General features: G+C 43.2%; 1 protein-coding gene across 2 annotated transcripts in view; it reads left to right on the top strand.

Annotated features, from left to right (window-relative positions):
* The first annotated feature begins 1,500 nt into the window (after positions 1-1,500).
* adgra1a (adhesion G protein-coupled receptor A1a) overlaps positions 1,501-20,098 on the top strand; it is a 60,720-nt gene continuing 42,122 nt past the window's right edge. The window contains exons 1-2 of one of the 2 annotated variants that reach the window (XM_031823379.1): positions 1,501-1,904; positions 2,368-2,576. In XM_031823379.1, the coding sequence (XP_031679239.1) occupies positions 2,574-2,576 (3 nt within the window). In that variant the 5' untranslated portion in view covers positions 1,501-1,904; positions 2,368-2,573. Of the gene's footprint in view, positions 1,905-2,367; positions 2,577-2,976; positions 3,239-20,098 lie in introns of those variants that run through there. The other variant, XM_031823378.1, reaches the window with a different exon arrangement.

Here is a 20,098-nt window from a genome sequence, read left to right as displayed (position 1 = left end):
AGGCTGTAACGTAACAAAATGTGGAAAAGGACAAGGGGTCTGAATACTTTCCAAATGCACTGTATACATTTATTATTGTTATTATTATTTGTTTTTATAAGGACTAGCTAAAAAACAAGTTCAAATGTACAAATTATCCAATGGAACAAGTTTGCTCCATGGCTCAGCTGGCCAAGCGGACATAAGGCTGAACATAGGACTGAAACGACCCCTTAACCATAATATATGTGAGGGAAATAGCAATACTATATGCCATTTAGCAGCCACTTTTATCCAAAGTGATTTACAGTCATGCCTGCATACACTCTTTATTTATGGGTGGTCCCAGGAAATGAGCACACTATCCTGGCATTGCAAATGCCATCTTATACCAACTGCGCTACAGAGGACCACTATGACAAGGGGGATGGGATGAGAATAGAAAATAAGGAAGAAAATGTTCATCTTTCGCCATGTTTCAGCACAAGGGACAGTTCCAGTCCCTTCTCTTTCCTCACCCAACTCTTGCCCCTTCCCTTGGTACTAGCTGGTGTCAGGCTTCTTTGACGTCACACACATCCATAACCTCAACAGACGTCATGCACCTATAGAAGTTTGAATGCTTTTTTATTATGTTGTAGAATCAATGGTTTTACCCAACACTGTTTCTCCGTTGATTATTCTCCCTGAATATCCGCAATGGTAAATGGTAGTTGTCCAAATAAATGGATGGATAAAAAACACATCACTAGGTAGGTATATCTTGCTGTGTTGGAGTGGAAACACATTCGCATAGCAAAAATATGCATTTATGTTGTCATAATAATGTATAATATTTATTAAAAATGTATCAGCAAAATATTAATCAGATCACATTAATTATGTGCAGGCTGCATTCTCATATGCCCCTAAGCTGCTGACTGTAGCACTTTGGGATCCTTTTCTATGATTAGACTTGAACTCAGCTATGTTAGGAATGCTTACTCTGGGTAGGGTCCTCCTAAGTGCACTCAATCCATCCTGACCCAACGCACAATGTAATGCCTGCCGCTACTCTTTTTAGAAACGGTGTTTCCCTCCCAAAGCTCACAAAGGGTAATGTTAGGGGATTCCATGGTGTTTAAAGGCTGTGAGGGGAAGATAAAGTGAGTCCGGTTGTCTCTTTAAATCAACGCTGCAGAGCTGAGAAGGTAAAGCCTTGATCACACCTACAGTGATTTGCGCAAAAATGGAACGTAGCATCATCTGGATATGCATGCAACAAAAAAAATCAGAATTCACCTTCTGCTACTATTTTTGTCAAGCTGTCTAAGCATATCATTTGATGCATATGTTCGATCAATCCAACGTATGCACCACACATAAAGCACTGGAACTGCCTCTGCAATGTAATGTTGTAAGGAAAACGCGGCGTTCAATTGGAAATTAATGTACTTTTGGTGTACCAAAACGCATCTCACTGCCGGTGTGATCGAGGCGTAAGAACAATTTCCACCTCTGCGGCAGGGAGCCTGACCAAATAGGCGCACGAGAGCGCTTCAGACAAAGCCTACTGAGTGAAACCCATTCCCATGGTTACTTGTGCTCTTTGATCGCTTCCAATCTTGGAGAGGGAAGCAAATTGTCAATCTTACTATACTGGAGTGATAATTTTCAGCGCATCTCTAGCGAATGGTTTATTTAATTTAAATGTTGTCCTTTTTTATTCCATCCGCAGAACTCGGTTGCAGTCGCCTCAATCCATTTACCGCTGGCTGGTACGCCTAGCCCCTCTGCGTTGCAATCTGTTGATAACTCGACTTGCAAGCTGCAGTTTATTGTCTTTCGAAATGGGAAACTCTTTCCTTGCACAGGGAATTCGTCAAATCTTGCAGATGATGGAAAACGTAGGAGCGTTTCGACACCAGTTGCTTTCACCAAATTAGGTAAGAGGAAATGCATGCATTTTATCATCATGGCTCGGATGTCAACGCTGTCTACAACTATGATCTGTCGACAAACACAGGAACACGCACATGCATAAGAAATTGAAAAAAAGTGCGCAGCTTGTAGAGATCTGATCCAAATTACATATCCATGTATTTGTAAGTTAAACGCATAGCCTAATTCACACCACATTTGAATGATTTGCATGTTATTTCCGTTACCACCCTCTTGATGATTTCTGTGCCAGATGTTTAATAACTTTTACATGTTTAACATAAACATGTCAATGAAAGATAAATACAAATAATGAAAGAAGGCAGAATTAATCATAATTGATGGCTGTCTGACAACAGTAACATTATTGTGTGTGTTTGTGTGTTCGTTTGTGCCCATGCGTCATGGATGTTGCACTTAAAGACTTTCCACTTGGTTTCCCTAATGTAATGTTTTGCTTTCTTACAGATAGGTGCACCCTCGGGAGCGCGGTGCACTCCGTTACCATCGCTCTCAGGCACTTCGCGCTGGGTGTAGACCCCACCGCAGCCTATTGGGATTTTGACCTGCTAGATGGGCACGGTGGCTGGCGGGCAGAGGGGTGCCACATAACAGACTCCCTGGGCAGCACGACCACCATTCATTGCACTCATCACAATAACTTTGCGGTGCTAATGGTGAGTACAGAAGTGACCTTATTACAATCCTCGCACAGGACACATTGTCCCCGGCTCTCGCGGGTTGTTGCTTATAATGAATCACACACATGATTTTGCACGAATCAGTAGAGCCACGTGCTTTATCAAGCACTTCGTGATATTAAGGGACCTTTCCAAATGTGTCTTTATTGCTTGTTGTAGCCTAATCCTGCGGAGGAAAATGTAATGGGGAGATGCGCAATGGAACCACGGCTGAGGATGGTATTACTCGTTTTTTGGAAACACGAAGTTGGTTCTCTTGTCTGCTACCTCTGCTACGGCAGGTCAAATCGAAACCGTGCTCAATAGAACGAGCGCCTTGTCAGTGTTCGTCTGCAAGCGCAAGTGGTGTAGCCTGCTAATTGTTTGCAACCTTCTTCCACCGAAATGTACGATTGTAAAGCAAGCCATCTTTAAATATTTCTCGCTCAAGTTGGTCATGGTGTTGTCGCTGTGTGTATTTCTGAATACCTTCTCCTGTCGACGTCTCCTATGAAAATAGATTTCATGAGGATAATACCGACAGCGCAATGTCATCGCATCGCTCAGTCGTTCCATAGTGCCTCTGCGCCTAGTCCGCGTTTGGACAGACAGGAATTCTCCGGATGTTTACCGAAGAGTGGGATTCGCTAGATTGGGAGGTTAGTCCTTATAGTGCGTGAAAGTGGTGTTCTGTGGAATGACGGTGTTTTTCAGAGTTGCTTTAATCTGCACATTTTACGAGGCTGTTCAATTTCGTTATTTTTGCTATGAAATGAACCAGGTTTGAAAAGCAGAAATTGAAGAGTTGCTGTGTGAGACAGGGGAGAAAAAGCGGCATAGCGAGAGCAAGGGATGGTGTGCATGGAATACCAAGTTGTTGTCAAGTAGAGCGCAGATGTCAGATTGTCATTGCGTGGGGCTGTGGCAATGTAGGCTATCAATTTAATATAGAACCTGAGCTATGTGAAATGCTTTTCACTGCATGCACTTGACGGCACGCCTTTATTGGGTATGTAGTGGCTGTCAGCGCACGAGCAAAGTGAGATCGCGAGACAATTTAGTGAATAGACCTGACAGCAGATTAATGATTTGAACGTCAAGGCCCGTCAAATGGAAGTGCTGGTCGTGTTGGGTGGGTGTAGCTGTTGCAGTCTGGTCTCTCTAAGGAGAGGATATTATGTTTTTTATTCGGGTGTTTATGCCAGAGACCCTGCGCGCCTTACTAATGCAATCACCACACCCGCAGTAGACTCTGCAGTGCCCGAGAAAAGGACCCATATTTACAGACTCGTGACATCACTCTCTTTTCGGCGCTATCTCTGTTGCAGTATGATTTCTCGCTCCTGTTTGGCTCTGGAGTACTGAACCTGTTGCATGATCTCCTCATGTCAAGCTGGAACTGTTCTGGTAATGTGTTTGATATATCACCATATAATATATCGTTACCTGTTTGTTAACTGGTGTTAGGGACTATGGTCATTGATGCAGGTTTGGACCACCCAAATAAACCTGACACAGCTGCCTCGATGCAGAATGACAACAACTGTGTCAATGCAAATCTAGTGATCTCAACAAGTTGTAAACTCTACCCGAACTTGTATTCTGGTCTCTAATACTAATGCTGAATAGATGCACTGTTAATATCAGAAATAGCAAGCATTTAATTCAGACATTTTTCTTAGTGTATGTAGCTGTGGTATTATCATCTCAGATGTCCAGCATGGGCAGTTCTGCAGCACAGTGTGATTGGATGGTACAGTATTCACCTCTGAGGTGAACCACTGCCAGGACTGCAAAGAAGTAGAGCAAACATGACACGTCTGTTCTCAAATTTCCTCAAATGAGTGGATCACAGTCAAATCTCTGCGAGGTACAACACGAGGAAACCATTAGAGGACAAATCTACAACTTTTAACAGAATGACAGTGGGGTCAAACAATGAAAGACAGCTCTGGCAGATAGCAAGGTGAGAAAACCATCATCTCGTCTGAAAGGCACACGAGCAATCTCCAGCTCTAATAATGTATGCAGTTCTCATTCAGCACTTTGGGGCTTGTGTGGAGATGATTAGTCTACAAATGGCGTGACAGACCAATACAATTGTCCCTGGGGATTGGTATCCAGTTATGGTTTGTTATTTAAAAGCAATTTAATGAGATGCTTTTGACTTGGCTTAGGAAAATGAAATGCTAGTCTCTCGAGTAGACCTGTGACCAGAATGCTAAATGAAAGGGAGAAGGAGAATTGTATTGCAGGTGCTCTTTGTTGTCCTTGTCTTTTGGATTACCCCCTGGATATGAAGAGGATTAGCCCCTAGAAATGAATATTAATGTAGATGTGAAAACGTTGGGTCTTGGAATAGACAGCAGGTAAATTGTTATAGCACCTGTTTCATTGTTGTTTGTGAATACCAAATGAAATTACAAGACAGAAGTTGGTATTGGGCTCATTAAAGAAGAGACGGGGAGCAACCTTGCTGGGTTGACTGTCGAGTCATAAATTGGAAAATCAAAGAGATTGGAGAAATAGCATCATGCCATTCAGGTTTCAGCACCATGGACCGTTTCAATCACATGCTACTGAATACACCTTCATACCTTCAGTAGAATGCTGCTCTCCTGGTTTCAGCACCATGGATAGCCCCTCCCCCCCTAGCATCCTTATGAATCCCACAGTTCTATGTAAGATATGGTTGTTTTTGGACCTAAATGAAATTGGAAATATATGTTGTGGCATGCTGGGCCCCATGTTTCAACATCCTGGACAGTTCCAGTTATGCCGTTGTCTTGCTAAATATGAGTCTACTCCTCTACGTAATGTTCTAGTCTATATCTTCTACGAAATGTTTGTTTTTTTAGTAACTGAAAGAGATGGTTGTGCGTACGGCCCAGTACATCACTGGGGCCAAGCTTCCTGCCATCCAGGACCTCTATACCAGGCGGTGTCAGAGGGAAGGTCCTAAAAATTGTCAAAGACTCCAGCCAGCCTAGACTGTTCTTTCTGATACCGCACGGCAAGTGGTACCGGAGTGCCAAGTGTAGGTCCAAGAGGCTCTTAAATAGCTTCTACCTCCAAGCCATAAGACTGCTGAAGATCTAATCAAATGGCAACCCAGTTTATTTTTTATACTGTTACTATCTATGCATGGTAACTTTAATAACTCTTCCTACATGTACATATTACCTCAATTACCTCCACACCGGTGCCCCCGCACATTGACTCTGTACCGGTCCCCCCTGTATATAGCCCCGCTATTGTTATTTACTGTTGTTCTTTAATCAATTGTTATTCTTATCTCTTTCTTTTTTTAGGTATTTTTAATAAAACTGCATTGTTGATTAAGGGCTTGTAAGTAAGCATTTCACTGTAAGGTGAATGACAGGGGGGTCATTGTTGTATTCGGCGCATGTGACAAATACAGTTTGATTTGATTTTGACTCCCCAGGTTTCAGAACCATGGACAGATCCAGACACCCCTGCTCGCTGTAGCCTTCTTTGGGAATGCCAAATTATATAGTAAAATAAATTAACAATCTATTTGGATTGAAAATGCATGCATGCTCTAGCTTTCAGCACCATGGACAGCTCCAGCTGTAGCCCTTCCCTAGCCCAGTCCCTCCTCTCTGTGTGTGTTCTGTAGCCCACGAGGCCTGTGTCTGTAGGGCGGGCAAGGCTGATTCATTAATTTACAGCATTGCAGCCTGATCGTTCATCTTCATCAGTGACAGTCTTTTTTCCTCTTAACCTGTGTGTATGTTTTTCACTGTCAAACATGCTGGCATTTTTAGATTGGTCTAAACATGAGGTATAGTCTGGGAGGCATGTTTTCTCCATGTGATTGCTCCAGTGCTCCAGCCTGTTTAATATGCAAGGACAGACCTTTACAGAGAGCAGAATGCAGGGAAAAGCCGGATTTGTCAGTATCCAATCATTACAAAGGCTCAAAAGTGGTAAGCCAATGGAAGAGGGTCTATTCAGAGATCTATTTCTATAGTCTGTAGGGCAGGCTGACTGTGTAATGCTGAGCGGACACACAGGGGGGAAAAGACTTGGTTCAGCATTGCAATTAATACTAACTGGGTTCTGTGTGGGAATGAAGCAAAGCAGGTGAGCCGTCCACTTTTAATTCCTAGAATACACTTTTTACCATGTAGTGCACAATCTAATAACTAAAACATGGAAATGAATCAACTATGCATACTGTAAATAAAGGAAATATTTTGGGAGTGGATTGTAATCTGTATTGAGAGTATACCAACGGCAAGCAGGAGAGACAGTGTACACGTACTCCCTTTGTCTCATCCTTCTTATCGGTTGGCATCTTTGTGGTGGAATTATGCATGCGCACGCACACACACACACATGCACTGCACACACAACCCCCCGCCCCACCCCTCCCCGCTGTGTGATAACGATGAGGGTTAGGGCAGAGCTGACGATTTGTGAGCCACTTACCCGTGCTTACCTCTGACCCCTAGCTCTCACCCACTCTTGTTTTAAAGATGGATGCGTATGGAGCAGACATTTCCATGTGTGCGTAGGCGATCGGAATCACTACGCCTTCTGGTTTCTGACTGAGAGTCTAGGCTCATTCAGTCTGCTGCGCGGGAACATAGAATCAATTCCCCTTTCATATTGTCTGAGAGGAGATTTCCAAATAATTTTTGAGCTACTTAAGGACACCTGGGGATAGATTATCCTTTTAATTTAAAAGTGCCACAGTTGCTCAGTCAGTTTAACGCTATTATAACGTTTAGACTATTACGACAATCAAATTAATACACAGGTTAATTGTTTTATTTTCCCCACATATTCAGATGCCATTCTGTTGGTATGATATTCAGTTGTTTTTTTTCTTCACACGAAGCTGTTGGGTCGATGAAGAATCAGGCCATCTGTGTTATCTGCGGTTGTATGACAGTACCATTGAAGTTTTGATGACTGAAGTGTGTTGAAAGGGTGTCATTTCTTGCTCTGTGATACACACGGGCCAGGAGTGTTTCCTTACCATGCGACATGATCAAGAACATTTAGGGCACAGAGTTTTTCCTGGCCAGGTCAAATAGTCAGGAAAAATGTCTGGCCCCATATGGATCCTGATAAATGATGAGGTCACTTTTCTGATCTGGGACCAGTTTTAATAATCACCATACTCCTAGGGAGGTCTAGCAGAGTCAGTAATCCTCACTTCCATAACAGATTCCAACTTGACAATAATTTGGCATGTGATGGTGATTGTTTTCACCCTGAATAATGAGTCTCAACTGCACGGCATGCCATTCATTTGAACATCAACAGTTTTGCTGGGGCTTTGCTGTAGTCAGCCAATAGTCAGTGTCGGGGCTTATTTTTCACTGACACAACATATTGGATGGGATGGGAAAACCTCCCTCGTATTTGATCCTCCCCTTCTTTTGGTTACAAATGCCATTGCTTTTAATCTATTGTTTTCCAAATGACTGTTGCTGTCCTCGGCTAAGTATAGGAAAGATTATAATACTTCTGCTCCTAGCAAGAAGGATGTTTCAAATTAATATGTCTGCGTACACAATCATAGTTGGAGCGATCCAAAGAAAGTTAATAGGCTATTCAATGGTTTCACAGTTTCAATGTTGTTTCTAGAAAGCGACTGATTCATCGGCAGCTCAGCAGCGATAGGCTTTTATGGACAGCAACATTGCGTTGCACTTCAATTGTAAAACTGTCCATGCTGATGAACGCTGTTTATAAATGATAATGGTGCTGTTGAAATTACATTTGTATTCTGATGTGATGTGTCATGCATAACTTTAACAGTGCTACATTTCAGTTGGCTAGGACATATGTTTTTACATGGGAAAGGGTTGAATAAGAGGAACCATTCAGTATAGATTTCTCATATGGAACCACACACACACACACACACACACACACACACACACACACACACACACACACACACACACACACACACACACACACACACACACACACACACACACACACACTGAGTGTACAAAACATGAGGAACATCTTCCTAATATTGAGTTGCACCCCCAACCCTTTTTGCCCTCAGAACAGCCTCAATTCGTCGGGGCATGGACTCCAAAGATGTCGAAAGCATTCCACAGGTTTGCTGGCCACGTTTACTCCAATGCTTCCCACAGTTGTGTCAAGTTGGCTGTCTTTTTGGTGGTGGGCCATTCGTGATACACACAGGAACCTGTTGAGCATGAACAACCCAGCGGCATTTCAGTCCTTGACATAAACTGATGCACTTGGCACCTAAATCTTTTGTCTTGCCAATTCACCCTCTGAATGGCAGTACAATCCATGTCTCAAAAAAAAATCCTTCTTTAACATGTCACTTTCCCTTCATCTACACTGATTGAAGGGATCATAGCTTTCACCTGGATTCACCTGGTCAATTTATGCCATGTTCTTAATGTTTTGTACACTCAGTGTATATGTAAGTTATCATTTTGATTAAAGTTACTTGTAACCTTCATACTCAATTAATGTAATCTACAGTAGCAGTGAAGAGTATAAATAATGCATAAAATCATCACATATTAACAGATTCCAGCCATGTTAAGAGGAGGAATAGGGACCCTCTCCCAATAACTCCACACCAGCAGCCCTCCTAGCCATGGCCACTTCACTGTTCATCCACCCCAAGAACTGCCCCTGTCGAAATGAGGACAGGATATTTTTTGTATAGATTGTTTTGGGACGACAAGGGCGACAGCTCTTCCTGGTTTACCACACATAACGAAAAACGCATTGCAGACAAAATATTTTACAATTGACATACATTTGAAAACATTAACATGGACATTACAACTAGGTCAGATACGGGAGAGACGTTGTGTTGTGAGGTGTTGTTTTATTAGTTTTTTTAAGCTAATTTTGCTGTTTGCTTGAGTAATTTGAGATGGAAGGGAGTTACATGTGATCACAGCTCTACATAATACTGTGCTTTTCCTTGAATTCTGTCCTGGATTTGGGGAGTGTAAAGAGTCCCCTGGTGGCATGTCTGGCTGGGTAACTATGTCTGTCAGAGCTATACGCAAGTTGATTATACAGACAATTTGAACATTTAAACACAATAATACATCTCACAAAAGCAAGAATTGATGCAGTTAATCTCTCGTCAACCCTCAACCAGGAAAGACTGGCATGCATGTTGTTGATGTTAGTTTTGTATTTGCAGTTAAGGGCAAGGTGTGCTGCTCTGTTTTCAACCAGCTGCAGCTTTGCTAGAACTTTCTTTGCTGCACTTGACCATATTACTGGACGGTAATCGAAATGGGACAAGACCAGAGCCTGAACAACAAGTACAGTTGATTTTTGTGTCAACAACACAGAACATATTTTAGAGCAGACATACCCCTCCCCATCTTAACAACTTTGTCAATATGACTTGACCATGACAAAGAAAAGCAACATTACATGATTATACCTAGGAGTTTAGCTTCCGCAACTTTCTCAGTGGTCACACCCTTCATACACAACTCCAGTTAAGCTTTATGTCTTCGATAATGTTTTGAACCAAATACAGTCCTTTTTGTTGTAGCTTTATTGAAGACCAGTTTAAGACCAGTTTATTATTAATCACTGACTGTAGCTCCCGATTTAGAATGTCGTTGGGCTCACTGGCTTTGGGTGCTGACATGTCGAGTGGCAAATCATTTGTAAATATAGAGAAGAGTAATGGCCCAAGGCTCGAACAGTTCTCACAGTTAATTTCTTAAAGAGGTGCATGCTTGTCAACAATTGGCATAAATCATTTTACAAACTTCCAGTGCTGCATCTGGACTTACTTCCTCATACACATCAGACCAACATACGTTTTATTCTTCAACATAAGAGTCCCGAGAGAACGTTTTGTATGATCTCTTATAAATGACTTTAGGCCCAACATTTGTCACTTTGCCTTTCCTTGCTATTGCCACAATGTTATGGTCACTACAGCCAATGGGAACTGATATAGCTTTGGAGCAAAGCTCTGCAGCATTCGTGAAGATATGATCAATAAAAGTGGATGTCACAGATTCAACATTATTGGTATGCACTCCAGTTGGTTGAGTGATAGCCTGGGTCATATTATAGGCATTAGTCAGTTAGAAGCTTCCTCTTGAGAGGACAGCTAGTTGCTAACCAGTCAATGTTCAGGTCACCCCACACACACTATCAAGCATTTCACAAACATTACCTAGATACTGATGGTTATCACTCTGTGGCCTGTAGCAACACCCCAACATAATAGGCTTTAGATTAGTCAGGTGAACCTGCAATGACAACACTTCAATAACACTTGACATGAGATCTTCTCTAAGCATTACAGGAATAAGGCTCTGAATATATACAGCACCACCTCCCCCACAGGCATTCCTGTTTCTTCTGTAGATGTTATATCCTTGTATTGCTACTGCTGTATATTCAAAATAATTAAGTGTCTCAGAAATGGCTAATATATTAATCTTATCTGATGTTAGCAAGTTATTGATTTCATTAAGCTTATTTCTAAAGGCTACACATATTTATATGGGCTACGTTTTGCCCTTTCCTGTGTAGCTTATCAGAGATAGACATATGGAAAAGAATAAACAAAGCAACAGAAAGAAAAATCAGAAGTCAATTAACTAGTTGGTGTGTGTGTGTGCTGCGGGGTTGAAGCTGTGAACCCACAGGCTTGGCTCTCTCATCCCTTCCAGGCTTTTTGGAGGGAGGGTGGACAATGAGCCTGTCATTGTGGATGTAAGTAATGTCTCCACGCACTCTGGCAGCTTTCATGGCTGGAATAAGTTCTGTCACGAACTTCAAAATGAGCGGACCAATGGCGCAACGTGCATTGATTTCCACATCTTTTTAATACAAAGTGAAACTAAACAAAAACGTACAAAGACCATGCCGACGTAGTGCCCAAACACACTAACACAAACAATATCCCACAAAGCAGGTGGGCGATAGGGCTCCCTAAATACGATCCCCAATTAGAGGAAACGATTACCAGCTGCCTCTAATTGGTAAGCATACAAAACCACCAACTTAGAAATACACATTCTAGAACACCCCCCTAGTCACACCCTGACCTAAACCACTATAAAGAATCCAAGGGATCTCTATGGTTAGGGCGTGACAAGTTCTCTGCTCTTCTGGTGCACAGCTTCAGGATAGTCCTCATTGAGGAAGATGTACGTTCCTCTCAATTTCTTGGCTCTGTTCAGAACAATTACCTTGTCCTTGAACCTCATGAAATTGACCAGTATCAGCTTGGGTCTGTCACTTGGGCCGGTTTTCCAGTCCTGTGGGCGCACTCCACCTCAGTCTTCCTGTGACCCGTCTTCAGTTTCTCAGTGATTATTTCCCTCACTTTGTCCTCAGACTCCGTCCAGATCTCATGTGGTGATTCTGCAATTCCGTCCACAACAATGTCGTTCTGCCTTGATTGGCCTGTTTAAACTCATTGAGCTGACCCTTGGAGTACTGCAAACTATTCTTCAGGTTCTGGACTTTTCTGGTAAAATCGTCCATTATTTTATTAGTTGACTCGACCAGTATTTGGACACAACACTTGAAGCTATGTTATTGTTGTTGTAACAATTGTTTGTAGAATAACTTTTTTTTGGGCCTAAAATAACCTTGTCCTCAATGGTACTTCCACCAGCTTTGGTCTTTGTCATGGTAGCATGGTAGGTTAACACTGGCAATTCCAGCCAGCACAGCTTGCAGGACCGATGGAAATAGCAACAAACAGCAGGGATTTGAACAGCCACAAGCCCGGGACTATCCGCGCTCCCAGCCATAAGGGTTAACCACTTCGTGGGCTGTGTTCAAACTGTCAAGGGAACCTCGCTAGACAACATGCAGCAGCTCTTCAGACTTTAGGGTTTGGCAATATCCCGGGACAGATAGTAGCTGCCTCAGCAAATGAGGCTCACCACATCGCGGGAAACAAATGAAGCAGGTAGGCTAGTTTCGATTGGAGAAGGGCTTGGGCATGGCTCTTGCTATTGTGTATCGCTTTCACCGAAACGGACAGCACATTATTTACACATGCTGGCTTATTTTGCATCCATTAGGGCCATGTACAGTGTGATCCAGCTCAGCACTGGCTGGCTGCAGGTCTGCCTCAAGGGGCCAGGGTTCCCAGACTCATTGCTCCAGCCAAACGGTTGTTTCTTCTCCACAATGAGTCTGGATTTGACTCCCTCCCTGACCCTTCTAGAATGTGAACACATTCAAACCGTCTAATTGGTCCCAGAAACCGATGGGTTGGGCCAGAGCCAGAACAAATGTGGGTAAAGTGAAGTTATGAAAATTCACCATTGACTTTGATACTCTGGTCCAATTGCTGGTGATTGTGTTTTGTACAACGGCCATCGTAACCAGAAACTACTTCAAAGATGACAAGAGTAAACGAAAACCAAAATAAAAACAACATTTTGAAAATCAATTTAGTAAACTGAAATAAATAAACTGAAATGAGGGCCTCCCGGGTGGCGCAGTGGTTAAGGGCCACCAGAGACTCTGGGTTCGCGCCCAGGCTCTGTCGTAACCGGCCGCGACCAGGAGGTCCGTGGGGCGACGCACAATTGGCCTAGCGTCGTCTGGGTTAGGGAGGGTTTGGCCGGTAGGGATATCCTTGTCTCATCGCGCACCAGCGACTCCTGTGGCGGGCCGGGCGCAGTGCACATTAACCAAGGTCGCCAGGTGCACGGTGTTTCCTCCGACACATTGGTTCGGCTGGCTTCCGGGTTGGATGCGCACTGTGTTAAGAAGCAGTGCGGCTTGGTTGGGTTGTGTATCGGAGGACGCATGATTTTGGACCTTCGTCTCTCCCGAGCCCATACGGGAGTTGTAGCGATGAGACAAGATAGTAGCTACTATCAATTGGATACCACAAAATTGGGGAGAAAAAGGGGGTAAAAAAAAAGAACTGAAATGAAAAACATTGTAAAAACTAAAACTATCTTTGACTACAAACCTAACAACATTTTTATTTAAAAAAACATCCTAAATTATGGTTATTTCTTTTCTAAACTTTGATCAAAAATCGAATGGGGTTTTCAAGCTTTTTTTCTGATGGGGTTTTCGAGCTTCTGAATCTGGTGGGTAAATGCTGGCAATAGATGCCGATGTTTCAAATAAGCCTAGCTTGTGCATCGTTATCACTAGCCATCACTAACTAACAGTGAAGAAATCGTAGGGCGAGCACGGTGCGTGACTGGGCCAAGCTTGACCAACTTGTGAAGTTGGCCCACACCGACCAAATTCAAACTGAAAGCCAGTCACTCTCTGATGTGGTGCCATGCCTTCTCAACCTTCAGTCAACTACTGTTGCAAAACAGTTGGCACAGGTCCTCCAGAAGTCACTGTGCGAGCGCTTCACATGCATACTGAATCCTCTGGCAGCCAACTTTGATCCAACCCCTGCAGCAGCTTGTCTGATGGACCCAAATGTGTCTCTGGCACTTTGCTAAACAGAGATGGAACCGCTGATGAGTCTTTTGCTTTACTTGAACAAATCAGAGAGTACAGCAGTGGAGCAGCAGGACACCAGGAAGATGCCAGCACGATGAATTCAGCAAGCATCTCGACCACAGTGCTTCAGAAATATAGCTTCCTCGCATTGATGATTGGGTCTGAGGTCAACTGTCCAGCTGGAGGGTCAATCTGGCAGGGCATTAAGTGCAATGTGTGATCTGCGGAAATACTTGGAAGAGGTAAAGAGGGGCATGTTGACAGAGTCACCTCTCCTGCTCTGGCAGGCAAGAATGGTTGTTTATCCTAAGCTTCACCCTGTGGCGCTGGATCTGGTTTCTGCCCATGTATCCCAGGCATTCGTGGAGAGAATATTCTCTGTCTGTGGTCAACTGTCGTCAGGCTTGAGAAACTGAATGACCACCTCTCTGGAACACAGAGTCTTATTGAAGATAAACCAGAAAATCTTGTTTGGTTGAACAGAAACACACACACACACACAGAGACACACACACGCGCGCGCTGGCTGGCTATGAACTGATAGATTTGTGTAGCAGTGTTGTATTGCTTATATTTTTGCTGTTGCAGCTGTTTTTATTGACCCTATTTGAAGGGCTTAGTCAGTGATACATGTTTAATATTACATAAACGTAACATGTCAAATGTGCCATGACTTAATTCCCCCCCCCCCCTCTCTCTTTCTGTCAGATAAAGGCAAAGGTATTTGATTCTTCTTACATCTACTACTAAAGTCAAAAAAAGCATTGGCAAGATAGTTTCCTTCCGCCATATTTCTTGCACCAGTCTAGGTGCTTATCCTTTAAATCCAAGTCACATTAGGATTGATTTCTAATTTGAACCTAACTAAAAACAATGTCCTGGCAATGGATTTGTATGGTGTCCTGTAGTGACCAAAACCCAGTGTTAGGATGGGCAGCGCCATTGAAGACTTTCGCCGCTTTGATTTAGTCAACTGGGTAGGACTTCCAAATTGATCCCTTCGAATCACCGGGTTGGCATGACCTGATGAATCAGTTGGAGTCGTGACAGCCGGGTCATCAGGAGGGATCAGCAAATAGATTTTACTTGTGAAGAAGAAAATTGACTTTCAAGATGGAGATGGCCTCAATGACGCTGCCCATGCTCTCACAGACGCCATCATGGCACAGATACAGAGATGTTATGTCTATCAACGTCTATGATCCTGGCCCCTTCACCTTATGGACAGTTGAAGTCAGAAGTTTACATACACCTTAGCCAAATACATTTAAATGCAGTTTTTCACAATTCCTGACATTTAATCCAAGTAAAACTGCCATGTCTTAGTTCAGTTAGGATCACCACTGTATTTTACAGTTTTTTCCAACTGCTTACACACAAATCTTTTCATGTCACACGATTTTTGAAACCTCTCACTCAAAGTGCAAAACTACACACCAAATATCCAAAACCATAAGCTATTTCTCAGCCTTTGACTCAGTTGTCAATTGCATAAAACACTTTTTTCAAAACACTACACACAATTCTCTACCTAAAACACAAAAATCTAACAGGAAGTGACTTGCTTTCATTTTCCAAACACAACCAATCAAAATGCTACACTTATTCACCAGGTCACACACACACACTCCTCACATGTGCAAACACTAATAGCTTAACTGATCACTAACCAATCACTGATTTACTGTAGTATAGGCCTATAAATAGGTCAAAGGTCAGATTACCTGTTTTGAACAATGGATGCCAACAATGGACAGAGAGCAAGAGGAGTAGGAGGGAGAGGAAGAGGAAGAAGAGGACGAGGACAAAGAAGAAAAGGAAGGAGAGCCATCTCTGATGAGATTAGGGCAACACTTGTTGATCATGTGATCAACCACGGTTTGACCATGAGAGAGGCACATCCTCCATCACAATGCCACACTGGGTCTGTACAACACCGGCCATATGCTCACTTTTCTGGATGCAATTTACACAATGCTTGTCCCTGATCCAGATCAGGAGCCTGCTAGATTTGTGGTTTTATGGGACAATGTTAGTTTTCACCGGGCTGTTCTGGTCCAAAACTGGTTTGCCACCCATCCACAATTTGTAGTTTTGTACCTACCCCCATATTCACCTTTTCTAAATCCCATAGAGGAATTCTTCTCAGCCTCGCGCTGGAAAGTGTATGATCGTCAACCCTATGCCCGCATGCCGCTTCTCCAGGCAATGGAGGACGCATGTGGGGACATAGAGGTTGCCTCTGTCCAAGGTTGGATACGCCATGCTAGGAGATACGTTTTCTCTTGCCATACATCGAGGGAAGTATCTTGTGATGTGGACAAAGTATTGTGGCCAGACCCAGGCCGGAGAAGAGATGAAGCGTAGCTTAGCACTGGTGACTGCCCCCCCCCCCCCTGTATACAACAGTAATGTTTGGCCTAATAAATATTTTCTGTTTCTACATTGCATTGGTGTTTACAGTGTACTTGTTACCCCTCTCAGCAGATTACTTTCACTGTAGAACATTGTATTGACATTTATTTCAGCTTTTATTTCTTTAGCCCTGACCTCAATCCCATAGAAGGTTTGTGGGCAGAACTGAAAAAGCATGTGCGAGCAAGGAGGTCTACAAACCTGACTGAGTTACGCCAGCTCTGTCAGGAGGAATGGGCTAAAATTCATCCAACTTATTGTGGGAAACTGACCCAGGTTAAACAATTTAAAGGCAATGCTACCAAATACTAATTGAGTGTATGTAAATTTCTGACAACTGGGAATGTGATGCAAGAAATAAAAGCTGAAATAAATCAAACTCTCTACTATTATTCTGACATTTCACATTCTAAAAATAAAGTAGTGATCCTAACTGACCTAAGACAAGGACATTTTACTAGGATTAAATGTCAGGAATTGTGAAAAACTGAGTTTAAATGTATTTGGCTAAGTTGTCTGTAAACTTCTGACTTCAAATGTATGTACAGTATTTGTTATGAGAAGGGTTGCCGAGGCAAGGCATAGTTATTTGAGTTGACGTGGGTAGCTCATCTTGGGTCAAACAAAGCAGGTGATGGGATAAAAGTAAATTAGCCAGACAGACTTACTCTCTTAATATGCGTTGACTTACGTTCCATATGGTCATAATTATGGCAATGTGTTTTTATGTTCATTGACCTGACAGTAATAGTTTACATGAATGAAGAGAGCATGGCTGTGCATGGAAGAAAAGTGGATCATAATCATGTGTTTTTCAGGAATATTTGAGTAAAATGCTGAGAGATTATGTTTCTTTGATTTGAACAGCTCTCGTACCATTCATTTCGGTGTACGTGTGTGTTTGTTCTTGTGTCTAGCTGAGAAAGGGGGCCATTTGTGTGTACGAAGTACGGATGTGTGTGTCGGGGCTGTGCTCGCCAGTGTGTGTGAGTCATGTTTCACATTAGTATTTCTCTGGAGGTTAGGTTAGGCGTTGCACCTCCACGGTTTAACTTCAAAGTTCACTCAATTCTCCCCCCACCCCGCATCCCATTCCACTGGGTGAGCGTTACGCTCCCGTATCAAAGGTGAAAACTAATCTGGCCAGTGAAATTCCTCTTTTCGCATCCAAACACTATGTGGCGGCCTGCCTGCCTGCCTGCCTTATGTCATAATGAGACCCAAACATGTAAATGGGAGCAGGATGAGATGGAGCAGCCACTTAGGCCTAAATGGCTGCAGGTAGCAGAGCTGTCAGGGTGTGAAATGGGATTGGCCTTGTTGTCATGCAATCCATAATCAAAAAATGGAAGAGAAGATTGCAGGGGAAGGGAGGGAGGGAGGGTGGGAAATGGGAAAGCATAGGGGGTCGGAAGGTGTGAGGCATAAGTTTCTCAGCCATGAACGTACACTCCCATAGCCTACACACACGCACACTGTAAATACACATGGACATGCTGCACTTAGACATATGCAATAGGACACATTTAAGCACAGAGACACTTTTTTTTGCCTTACCCTGCTCTCTTTTCTCTTCCAGACCTATCAAGTTGTGTATTGCGGCCACACATCATTGTAGGCTAGTTATGGTCTAGCCCTGCTGGGGATTCAGCAGTGTCTAGTCTTTGACAAGCCCTTCCTCCGCACTAGGAAATTTCAGTCTGAAGTGTTTTGGAAACAATGTGGTTTTTATGATGATCGTAATAGAGTCATCAGAGCTCTAACATTACATTACAGTGCTTTTTATGGGCCGGCACTCGGATGCCATTGGAGGCCTCTGTTGGTTCAGGAGACCGAGAAACAAATGTGTTGAACAGGAATAGACAAGAGGAAGTCTCTCTGGTGAGCTTTCTGATTGCACTAGCTGAGTTATTGTTATAAAGGGACATTTTAGCACTTTTTACTTTTTAACATCATATTCATTATCTCCAGCAGCATGCCAGTCTTCTAATGTGAAAATGCCACCTCCCTGGCTGGAAACACATTGTAGTTTTTGAAAATCACAGTTTAAAAAAAAAAAGCATTCCTCCCAATGACCTCATAGCGACGGATTTTCAAAATACCTTTTGTTCCTTTCCGTTTCAGTGTAGAACATAGAAATGTGCAGTGATATATATGGGCATGGTAAACATTGGTTGCACCTCCGTCACTCGGTCGCGTCGTTGCCATTGTTATCAACATTCTACAAATGCCGCAGCATATTGATGCTCGACTGATCGTAAATGCCAAGTCTTTTCTAAACGGCGGCTAATGACTATTTCATCTAATTTACACTAGTGGCCTGGAAATACATTGTAGAAAGTAGACAAATCATTTGTAGAAAACAACTTTGACATCATTGTGATGTTGTCATGTTTACAAAGTGGAAAAATGGAATTAGTTGCCAGAATCTTGCAGTATCCCTTTAACCTGTGGGGTGTTATTGTTATTCTTTGTTGGGCACTTTAGAAGAAAATTGCAGTTTTGTGTACAGTGTATCAACCAGTGAGGGAGGAGATTGATGTTGTCCATATTCTCTCTAAGTGTTGAGCAACATGTGGTCTCAGAAGGCGTAAGGAACATGTGTGTGTGTGTGCGTGTGCGCGCGCGTGTGTGCGTGCGTGTGTGCAGAGAGCATACAGAGATAGCTCCATTGAGACTGCTGTGTAGTAAAGAGGGGATGAGTCACCCTCCTCTCACTCTCAGCCCCAGACAGCACCCACCAGACAGCTCTCCACCGGGCAGGCCACCATGTGAATGTGGCAATAGATTATCCTCTTAGAAAAGCACTGCATTTTTCAAGTATAGATGTTATCATAGTTTGACAAGGTATATAACAGGTAATGTGGCTTCTATGTATGTAGGTTGAGAGACAAGCTTGGTTAGTGAAATGGGGAAGTCATCTTATTTCGTCATTCAGACGTTGTTCAGGTTGTTTCATTTGTTCATTTATTCTCAGCCTACAGCCATTCCTTCAACATCCTTTAGTTGTAATCATGGTTGAGTAACTTTGTGTAATGCTGAACAGTGAGTGGGCTCTGCCACAGACACGCACGCACACACACACACACACACATACACACGCACACGCACACACACACACACGCACACGCACAAACACACAGAGGCCAAGGTCACTCCACAGAGCACTTAGTATAGGTCACTTAAGCTCATAGCTTCAAGTCTATTAAGAAAAGAGACTGCAGTAACTAGAGTGGTACAGTATACACCAAGTGTACAAAACATTCCTAATACCTTCCTAAGATTGAGTTGCGCCCCCTTTTGCCCTCAGAACCGCCTCAATTCGTTGGGGCATGGACTTTACAAGGTGTCAAAAGGCATTCCACAGGTTTGCTGGCCCATGTTGACTTCCTACAGTTGTGTCAAGTTGGCTGGATGTCCTTAAGGTGGTGGACCGTTCTTGATGCACACGGGAAACTATTGAGCGTGAAAAACCCAGCAGCGTTGCAGTTCTTGACACACTCAAACCGGTGCGCCTGGCACCGACTGCCATACCCCGTTCAAAGGCACTTAAATATTTGAATATCACCCTCTGAATGGCACACACACGATCCTTCTTTAACCTGTCTCCTCCCCTTCATCTACGCTGAATGAAGTGG

Source organism: Oncorhynchus kisutch, linkage group LG4 (assembly GCF_002021735.2).
Source record: "Oncorhynchus kisutch isolate 150728-3 linkage group LG4, Okis_V2, whole genome shotgun sequence".
Taxonomy (NCBI): Eukaryota; Metazoa; Chordata; class Actinopteri; order Salmoniformes; family Salmonidae; genus Oncorhynchus; species Oncorhynchus kisutch.
This window is presented reverse-complemented; position numbering and strand designations above follow the sequence as displayed.